General features: G+C 47.2%; 1 protein-coding gene across 2 annotated transcripts in view; it reads right to left on the bottom strand.

Annotated features, from left to right (window-relative positions):
* PTCH1 (patched 1) overlaps positions 1 to 9994 on the bottom strand; it is a 68294-nt gene extending 58300 nt beyond the window's left edge. For both annotated transcript variants that reach the window (XM_039729739.1, XM_039729741.1), the window contains exons 1-2: positions 9731 to 9994; positions 8017 to 8209 (exon numbers count right to left, since the gene is read on the bottom strand). In XM_039729739.1, the coding sequence (XP_039585673.1) occupies positions 8017 to 8209; positions 9731 to 9931 (394 nt within the window). In that variant the 5' untranslated portion in view covers positions 9932 to 9994. The remainder of the gene's footprint in view (positions 1 to 8016; positions 8210 to 9730) is intronic.
* Positions 9995 to 10000: the final 6 nt, after the last annotated feature.

Genomic DNA, 10000 nt, shown 5'->3' with positions numbered 1-10000 from the left:
AAAGCACTGTGAAAAGGATTGGACTTTACTCTGTATACAGAACACCTGACAAGTAACAGCCAGACAAGATCTGTAACCAAAATGCTGTTTTAACCAATCAGAAAAAAGCTAGCCATGGGCAAAGAACTTTACAACCATGGTTTTACCCAAGTGGTTATCGGTTGAAGCAGGTAATTCACAGTTAAGTTAAAAAGATTATACATAATAGTCCAAGAGTGTGAAAATGAGAACATGTTCCATTAGACACCAAAAGGAAAGTAGTTGCAAACACATCAAATCCAGCATCCTAGTGGACACAGCTCCAATAGGTCATACGGAGGTCAGTTTTTAAGGAAAAATCCAACTGAAATATAAACATGGCATTATGGAAACCAGACAAATCTCCCATAGCTTTGTCCAGCCAGCACTAATCTAGGCATCAGCTGTGGTGCATAATCTAAATAAAGGGATCAGTTGGTTCATACATCTGGAAGCTGTCATATTTTGGAGCCTCCTAACAGTTATGTGTAAGTACAACATTCACTTGGATGTAACAGCCTTTAAATTTGTCGAGTGGTCAAGAACAGTTACATGCATACACTACATTATATTGTGACTTTCGGGGGAACCACTGAAAATATGTAATGGCATGGCTTGGACCACCTCTTGCCACAAAAAAAAAGAAAAAAAGATCAAGGAAACTGACAGGTTCAGGATGAGCAGCTCAGGTTTTACCTTAATGCATTCTATGCTGAAAGCAAGCTTGAGCACTCATGGCTTTTAGAGTTCATTCTTTTCTGAACCCACTGGCTGCTGAGGAATAATGAGGAAGAAAGGCCAGTTCTCTACAAAAACAAACAAATAAACATAAAACCAGGCCACTTAGCAGGTGGCAAGAGCTGGTAGTAAGCAGGACCACTCACCACCACATCCACATAGCACCACAGCTTCAGTAGCAGCCAGCCCTACAGCTGAGTTAGTTCTTTTGCTCACCTACGCTTCCCTGTTCCTGTTCAGCAACAGCAGCATGGGGAACAACAATAAAGCAGTGTTGCTATCAACTATCCTATTTCACTCCAGGACTTCAGTACCAAAATCTACAAGCTCTCCAGCGCTACAGAAATGCCTTCAAACCCTGTTCATAAGCAGCAAAATCTCCAGAGCACAAGATGATACTCAAAGCTCAAAAGAGGAGGACAATGGCATAGCCCAGGCGCCGCCCTGTTTAAATACACATTCCAACAGAGAAAGAAACAGATCCTTCCAAACAATGATCTGTAGAGCACATTCTGGCAGGACACTGTTAAGTTTGGAAATAACAATGAAGACTAATTTTCTCCAGCCTTGAGTAAATTAAATGCCTCTGAAGTCTGAAAGGCAGAAGGAACCATGCAACAATGCACTTACAGCTTAGAGAGGTGCCAATTCTACAGGAGGAGCTTCTCCTTCCCTTCCCTGAAGGGGCTAACATATGGGCACACGGTTAGTCTGCTCTGGCTTTGTACACGGATAAGGCCTGGTCATACTAAAGTCATCCCAAGTTCTGCCACCACATTCAGTGAATTTGGGATTTCACCCTCTACCTTTTTAATGGCCACAGGCAACACATTTATTAAAACTCTTACACATAAAAGAGGAACTTTACATGCTGAACCTGCAGGGATTTTTTCGTGTACAAGCTTTTTATCAAGGAGCACCAACTCCAAGCAATGATGTGGATGCCTGTCAAGATAGAATTTAACAGAAGTCTCCAGTGATTTTGAATTTAATAGCAGGCTCTTGAAAGATGACAATCAATTAAATATACATATAAGTAAAACCTTTTAATGTCTTTTCTTAACAACTTTCAATACACAGAAGCAGAGGGAGTTCAAATTCAAAGGAACATAACACCCACTGCCCTGATGTTTTTATCCACAAATATCATGTAAATATTAGAATTTTATATTCCTCTTCAAAATAGTAGCATGGACTGAAATACTTTTGTGCTCCATCAGTAAACATTTAAATAAACATGTTGCTCAGATGACCATCCTTCAGCTAAGATATGGAAAAAAAGAAATGTAATAAATAATTGCACTGAAGTCAGACAAAATAGTGGCTTGGAAATTCTCCAGATGAACACCTTCCAATGAACTTTCAATATGTGCTGAGGAATGCAACACAGTGTAAGACAGCATTCAAGGATAAGTAAGCTTAAAGTCACCTGATTCACAGGAAACTAATGAATTTGGTGATGTGGTCAGAGACAATGTCATGACTGCGACAGTCTGCCAACAACCATCGTGACAGACTGAAGAGCAGGGTAACTTCCGTAACTTCTCCAATATCATACCAATGTAGTGATACAGGAGCAAGCACACCTAAAACAGTACTCCCCTGCTGCTGTCCACAAATGCGTGTGTTTGTGGGAGAAAGGAATTATACTTGACTGTGTCAAGTCCTGCTAACTGTACTCAAACCAAGCATTTTACTTCAGCCCACTTACACAAATTTGTCTCCTTGAAAAAACAAATTCATGCAGATCTGTTCCATTACTAGTCTTTTTTGTTTCTCCAAAGAATACTAGTGTAAAGTTAACTGGTGCCTTCAGGCAGAAGTTAAGAACAACATTTCTCTCCACCTGCACTTAATCTTGTTGGGTTAAGAAAACTGAGAATCTACGGAAGTAATACTGGTTCCTGCATCATTCACACACTTTCCTCATTTTCACCTCATTCTGAAGTTGCATGGGTAGATTAACATATTTTAAGAAGGGTCAGCCATAAGTACAATAGAGCAACCTGATTTTTGTCCCTTAAGAGAGACACTATATAATAAGAGAAATAATACTACACATGGCCCAAATCATGACTTACAAAGTATTTCTGATGTACACACTCAATCCTAATTAGCTTACAATTTGAACACACTCACTTTATTCCAAATACCTGAACTGAAGGATGCAGTTCTGAAGCACTCTCTACAAGATGGCCTACTTATATGTATCATCCACCCTCTTCCTTCAAACTGGCTTCAAGAAGAAGCTCTGCATGTTAGAGCTCAGTTCAAGCTCACAAAGTTTTGTGAAGAGGGCTACTTAAGAAGGGAATAGTTTGACTGAACTGCAGCTAGTCCAAATAGTGAAGAAAGCAAAAAGAAAGAGAAGAAGAGTGTGATCTTTGACCATTTTAGGAACAAAGCTAATTTTAAAAAGTGAGGAGAAAAGAATCCCAAGACAATGTTGACATGAAATGAAATATCACAGCACAAGACTAGACCATCTCCCCCATTATAAGCTGCTTCAATTAATATCATTTAAGGCACTGCAGTAGCTAAATTCCAAGCTTCTTTTAACAGAACCTTCTCTGGAGCCACAAAACTACCTTCTTTCAGAAGCAGAGGCTGTGAATTTACATGTGTGACTGCTGTTGACACACTGGATCTCAGACTGCCTATTTAGAGTGGTAGCAAATAAACATATCCATTTATGAGCATGATTTCTTTTCCATCCAGAGCACTTTCTAGCTATGAATGGAGGATTCTAAAAGCACATCTGTGTCCAACAAAATTCAGTCACTGAGGAAATCAATGCAAAGCCTTTATTTCCCTCTCTGTGTCTACAATGTATAAAGATGCTAAACAGCCTCCACAGCTCCAGGATGCATGGACACCCACATACAGCAGAATGTGGGTGTCCATGTATCAACCTGCATAACAGAACTGCCATTAAAATGCCAGTCCAGAATTTGTCTATCCTGGCAGACAACCCCTTCCCCCTGCCACCAGCAGCAAGGTATGCACGTGGGGATGACAGATCTGTTCATGCGCTGAGAAGATACAAGTATATGTCCCAGGCAAAGATGGCTGAGAGCAAGTCTACAAGACCGCAACATCGATGAAGCCACTGTGGGACACAGAGTAATAAATGAAGTATTCTGAACAGCAGCCAGAACAGCACTATGTTTAAAAGAAACCCTGAAAAACAAAAAGCTACTCTACAACACTTAGTGCCAAGAAACAAGCTGAGAGGAAAGCCACTTTGGTATCAGGAGGTTCAGAGAAGGCCAAGAATGCTAGCATAAATTCTGAAGGAGGAAGACTACTACAGGAAATCTGAAAGAATGATGTTTCGAACATCTCCCTTGGAAAGTTTGCCTAGCAGGTGAGCTTCTAAACTCATGTAAATATTTCAACCATAACAGCTGCAGGCTCAGACTACTAATCATTTAACTTGGAATGTGCATGGTCTTAAAACTCATTCCAAGTTCACTGTTTGTTAATTAATTCTGCTACGGTTTTAAAGCAACCATTTACTTTCAGCAAACTTCAGTGCTATATTATGTTCCATAGTATTCAGAATCAGACCTTATCAAATTTGTCTCTTTAAATGCTGCCAATTTATTCAGCAGTAATAACTGTAAAAAGTCTCACTAGCAAATCAAAACTGTTACTTGAAGTATATTTCAAGTAACCCATGAATCTACACAGCACATACAAGACAGTCCAGTGATCAGGTCTAGCTGGAATAGGGTTGGGAAAGGCAGGTGCTGCTTGACCAATCTTATCTTCTTCTACAACTTAGTGGATGAGGGAAATGCCATGGATATTGTCTACCTGAATTTTAATAATGCCTTTAGCACTGTTTCCTACTGCATTGTCCTGGTGATACTGGCTGCTCGTGGTTTGTCCAGCTGCACTGTTTGCTGGATTAAAAACTGGCTGCATGGCAGGGCCCAGAGAGAGTTACATCTAGACGATAGCCAGTCACTGGAGGGGCTCCCCTGGGCTCAGTGATGGGACAAGTCCTGTCTAATATCTTTACCAATGATTTGAATAAGCAGTTCAAATGCTGCCCCAGTCAGCTCCCAGATACCACCAAGCTGTGTGGGAGCATTAATCTGCAGGAGGGCAGGAAAGCTCTGCAGAGGGACCTAGACAGGATGGATGGGCAAGGCCAATGGTATGAGGACCATGTTCTACAACATGAAGTGCCAGGTCCTGCCCTTGAGTCACAACAGCTCCATACAGGGCTACAGGCCTGAGGAAGAGTGGCTGGAAAGCTACCCCAGGAAACAGACCTGGGGGTGCTGAACATGAGCCAGCCGTGCCCAGGTGGACAGGAAGGCCAATGGCATCCTGGCCTGTATCAGCAACAGTGTGGCCAGCAGGACCAGGGTAGTGATTCTCTCCTGTACTCAGCACTGATAAGCCCACACTTCAAATTCTGTGATTAGTTTTGAACCCCTCTCTACAAGAAAGACATTGAGGGGCTGGAGCAAGTCCAGAGAAGGGCAATGGAGCACAAGTCCTAAGAGGAGTGGCTGAGGGAGCTGGGATAATTTAGCCTGGAGAAATGCAGCCTTGGGATGACCTCATCCCTCTCTACAGCTACCTGAATGCAGGATGTAGGCAGCAAGTGACAGGATGAGAGGTAATGGTCTCAAGTTGCTCCAGAAAAGCAGATTTGAGAGCAAAAAGAATTTCTTCACAGAAAGGACTGTTAAGCACTGGAACAGGCCACCCCTGAATTACCATCCCTAGAGGTATTTAAAGGTGTTTAGATGTGACATTTAAAGACACAGTGAACACAATGGTGCTGGCTTAGCAGTTGGATTTGATGATATTACGAATCTTTTCCAACTTAAACAATTCTAGGATTCTGTATTTGGCCAGCACTGCCTAATCCAAACTCTCAGTAAACAAAAAGTAAAAGGTAAAGTGAGATAGCTGTTTTAATAAACAGGACAATTCAGCCATTGCTTCTTCACTAAGAAACCTTGATCTAAAGAGTCCCTAACTGTACTAACCTCCATGGAAAGTACTTTAAAGCTGTTAGGACCGGTTTCATGTATGTGCATAAGAAAAAGTTTGGTGCTGTTTTACACTTCTGCAGAGGAAGAACAGAATTTTTCATGCTATCTGTTCCATCTCACACTCTCAATCTGTACTCCTGCTTGTAGTACAAAAAATATGCAATTGCTATCTGTTAGGAACACCCTAGTTCATGAGCAGAACATCTACAGAGCTACTACCAAGAAAGCACATTATAGCAAGCCCTTGTCTATGAATGGTCATGTAGTGCTAAAACAGGAAAACTAGAAAATAAATAAAATTTAATCCAGAATATTTTATTTCACCTTAATCTGCTAGTTTTTGCTGGTTACTTTTGAAATGCAAGGATTTCTAAATACAGAGTTTTAATTTCTTTCCAATGAAAAGCTAAATAGATGTCAAATTACATAGGTCAACTCTGTCAAACTAGCCACATTATCAATTCACCTTGGCTATAAAAACCTCAGAGATCAATTTCCACTAGATTCTATACTAGGGACTTCTCCCCACTCCTTCCCCATAAAACAATGACATGAGAAGAGACCAGTGTAGCAATTTTTTTGCAAATCCTATTCTTTTTCCTTGAAAATTGTATTTATACTGACAGGCCAGTCACTGAGGCATCATCAGCAAGTAGTTTCTTGGTATTACAAGGCTACAAAAAGCAGGTGGCATTAATTGAATAGGATCACCATTCCAAGCAAGCGAACACCAGTTACATCAGGATAATAAATGTCAGCGGAGCACGTGGGATGGAGCTGCAATCACATGTTAATCTATCTAATACAGAAAAGCAAAAACAAAATACCTAAAAACAAAAACTGACAAAAGAAATCTCTCCACAACAACCTCACAGTGTGTTTGGAAGAAAAATTAACAGCAAAAAACCCCCAAGATTCACAGATGTTTTCATTAGTATTTAAGGTACTGTAGTTAGTGACCAGTGCAAATTCTGACTGCATGTCTCTGCCTACAGATGGGACCCAGCAGTGCCTTGTTCTGTTTCTCAGGCAGAACTGCTGGCAGCAGATCTCACCGTATTTTGAGCTACTGGACTACACCACACGGACCAAAAAAAGATCACTATTTTCCACAACAGAGAAAAACACCACCTACTAAATGACTGACGAATCCAATCCTGACCCCAACAGGGCTGTCATCTGCAAGGATGGACTCCTTGCAGACCCCATATGCTCTAATTCACCTCGGGCAGGACAGACCACCTTCGGAACAGGCACCGACTTTGTTTGCACTCAGCCCTAGCTTTTCCACACATACACGTACAGAGAGCTATTTAGAACTGATTATTTATGCAGCCCCTCACATTAACTTTTATAAGCCAAATACTGCTGCAAGCTACTTCGGCATAAACCTAGAGTAGTAATTGCTGCAGACAAGGAACTCTGTTTCCACGTCCACCCAGCAGCTAACGGGGGAACGTGATCCTTAATGAACAGTATTTTCCCCCAGAAAAAAAAGGGCGGGGGAACCAAACAAAACAAAAAAACCGAAATGAAAAAAAGAAGAAAAAAAAAAAGAAGAAGAAAGCACCACCAATAACTACACCTAAACCCCAAACCCGCGGCAGCCTGGAGCCATGGCTCTCAGCGCAGTGCGCCGCCCGGCTGGCTGCCCCACTCCAGGCTCCGCTTCGCCTCGGCTGCCTTTCTTTCGTGGTTTTTGGTTGGTTTTTTTTCCCCTCCTTCTCTCCCTCTCCTATTTATTCCTTTCTTTTTTTTCCAGCGCTGCGCCCGCGCTCCCCACAGCTGAAAGCTGTCCAAGGCCCGGACCACACACAGGCTCCCGCCCCGCCGCGCCGCCCGCCCCTCCCCCGCCGCGGCCGCGCGCACTCCCAAAATGGCGGAGGGGAGGCCTCCCGGCAGCGCCGCCACTTCCCGCCGCCGGCGGGGACGCGGAAAGCCGCCGCCCGCAGCTCCCCCGCACTGCGAGGCGGGGCAGAAGTGAGGGCACGGGGCGCTGCTGACGGGCCGTCCCGGCGGCCCACCGCCGAGAGCACAGCCTGGCCGCCGCGGCCCCCCGCGAGCGGAGCAGTGGTACGCGCCGCCCGGGGCTGCGCGCCCCAGCTCAGGGCCCGCCTCCCGCCCGCCCTCCCCGCCGGCGGCCGCTCCTCCCGGGCATGCCGAGCGGCCCCGGGCTGCGCTGCCGGCCGGCCAGGCGGGCAGGGACGGCAACAGAAAACACGGGCACCACCCCCGGACTTACCTTCCACCCACAGCTCCTCCACGTTGGTCTCGAGGTTAGCTGCCCTTAATCCTACAGCGAAAGCCCCAAATATCAGGAGGCCGACAACCAAAAACTTCCCGCAGTTTTTCTGAATGTAACAGCCCAGTTTAAACAACAGTCTCTGAAACTTTGCTCGCAGCCACAGCGGCGCTTTCCGTCCCGTCGCCTTCCCCTGCAAAGCAAGAAGAGGTCAGTAGTTGCGGGCTGCGGCAGCCGCCACAATGTGGGGGAGTCCCCCAGCCCTCAGGACAGCTCGTGTCCCTGGGGGCGCAGAGCCCGCAGGAAGGATGGAGCGCCGTGAACAGCTCAAACAGGCATCCTTCCAGCAGGGCCCCTTGCCCCGCGGCCTTGCCGAGCAGCCACCCTCAAGCACGCACAGAGGGACAAGGTGTACCTGCTGTCAGCCATCCTTGCCCCAGACCAACAGGCGGGTTTGGGGGTGACAACACTGCGTCGGCCCCCGGGCCCTCGCCTGTGCTGGCCACCACCATACTCTTCTCTTGCCCGAGGCATCGCCACCAGCTCAGGCTGCAAAGCATTCGCGCTGGCGAGACCCGTGGCTCCAGGGAAGAAGGAACCACTTCTGACAAATCTCAACAGCCGTAAGAAAGAAAAGTTCCTTTCCCTGTTCTCCTCGGAACTCCAGAATGGCTGGGAGGAGACGCGGGGGTATTTTTTGTGTGATACATAGCGGGTAGCGGTGGCCGTTTCCCCCATTCCCAGCTCCTAGCAGGGCTTGGTGCTGAGCAAGACCCACGTGGTGAGCAGCGCTGTAACATCTGCAGTAATTCATTTCCATAGAGTTTGGAGACGCTGTGTGATCTGAATTAGGAAGTAGAGCAGCCATCTGTAAGCTACGACAATATTTGTGAACGGAAGAGGGCAGCCACATGGATTTTTTTTTTTTTCCTCCTTCTTTCCCTCTTCTTACAAAGCCCAGAAATCCGCTCCCTGAAGTGAAACCATCCCTGCAGCAAGGCAGCTTTTGGAGATTGTTTACTTTGAACATTTTTTGGCCAGCGGAGATTGGCAGCCGGGGCTGTCCCCCCGCCCCGCCCCGCACCTCCAGTCCTCCGCGGGGACCGGTACGGCAGGGTTAAGGTGGCAATTTGTTTATGGCCCTCGCTCCCCCTCCGGCCGCCGGGCAAGGGAGAAAACCGCTGCCTTCTTTGCTGGGGGACCCCGTTCTCCCAGGGCAGTCGCCGTCTCGGCGCTCGGCGGAAAACTTCACAAAAGCCCAACTTCTGCCAAGAAGCCGGCCGGTTTCTCCCCTGTTCCGGCCGGGAGCGGGTGTTGCCTAGATCGCAGGGCGCTACGAAGGGATGGAGAAGCAGAAAGGAAGCGGAGAGAGAGAGGGGGGGAGCGGGAGAACGGGCCTGGGGTTAGCCATAGGGAGGCCGGGACCGAGCCGAGGCTACTTCGGGAAGTTTAGGAGGAGAAGTGCTCCGCAGCACAGGCACGCACCAGGGCAGGCACAGGCGAGCAGGAAGGGAAGGAGGGCACTCTCTCCCGCACTGAAGAGTCACAGACGTCCCTCTCTTTTTCCCAGCATTTTATTGGTGGCCGTTTCGTTTCCATCTCCTCCTTCCACCCCCGCGAGAAAACACACCACCTCCCTCCTCCTCCCCCGCGGAAAAAGCAGCACTACCACTAGCGTGTATCTCTGGAAAAAAGAGTGAGAGATTGAATGCACCTTTGAAATCTGCTCCAAGGCGAAAGCCGCATCGCAGTAGCTTGGTCGCTGCAGATACTCCCGGTCGGGCACCGCGGCGCGCCGATTCCCTCCAGTCCTTCGCCGCCTCCCGCCGCCGTTTCTCGGCGCCCGGCCGGGGTGGCCTCCGCCGCCCGCGCTGCTGCTGGTCTCCGGCTCCGAGGCGTTACCGGCCGAGGCCATGTTGCCGCCGCCGGCGGGACGGGAGAGCTGCCGCTGGCGCTGCCGCGGCGGGGCCCGGGGCCCCGGGGG

This window comes from Passer montanus, unplaced genomic scaffold (assembly GCF_014805655.1).
Source record: "Passer montanus isolate IOZ18808 unplaced genomic scaffold, ASM1480565v1 scaffold7, whole genome shotgun sequence".
In the NCBI taxonomy this organism is placed as follows: Eukaryota; Metazoa; Chordata; class Aves; order Passeriformes; family Passeridae; genus Passer; species Passer montanus.
The sequence above is the reverse complement of the archived record's forward strand: the minus strand, read 5'-3'. Positions and strand labels throughout refer to the sequence as shown.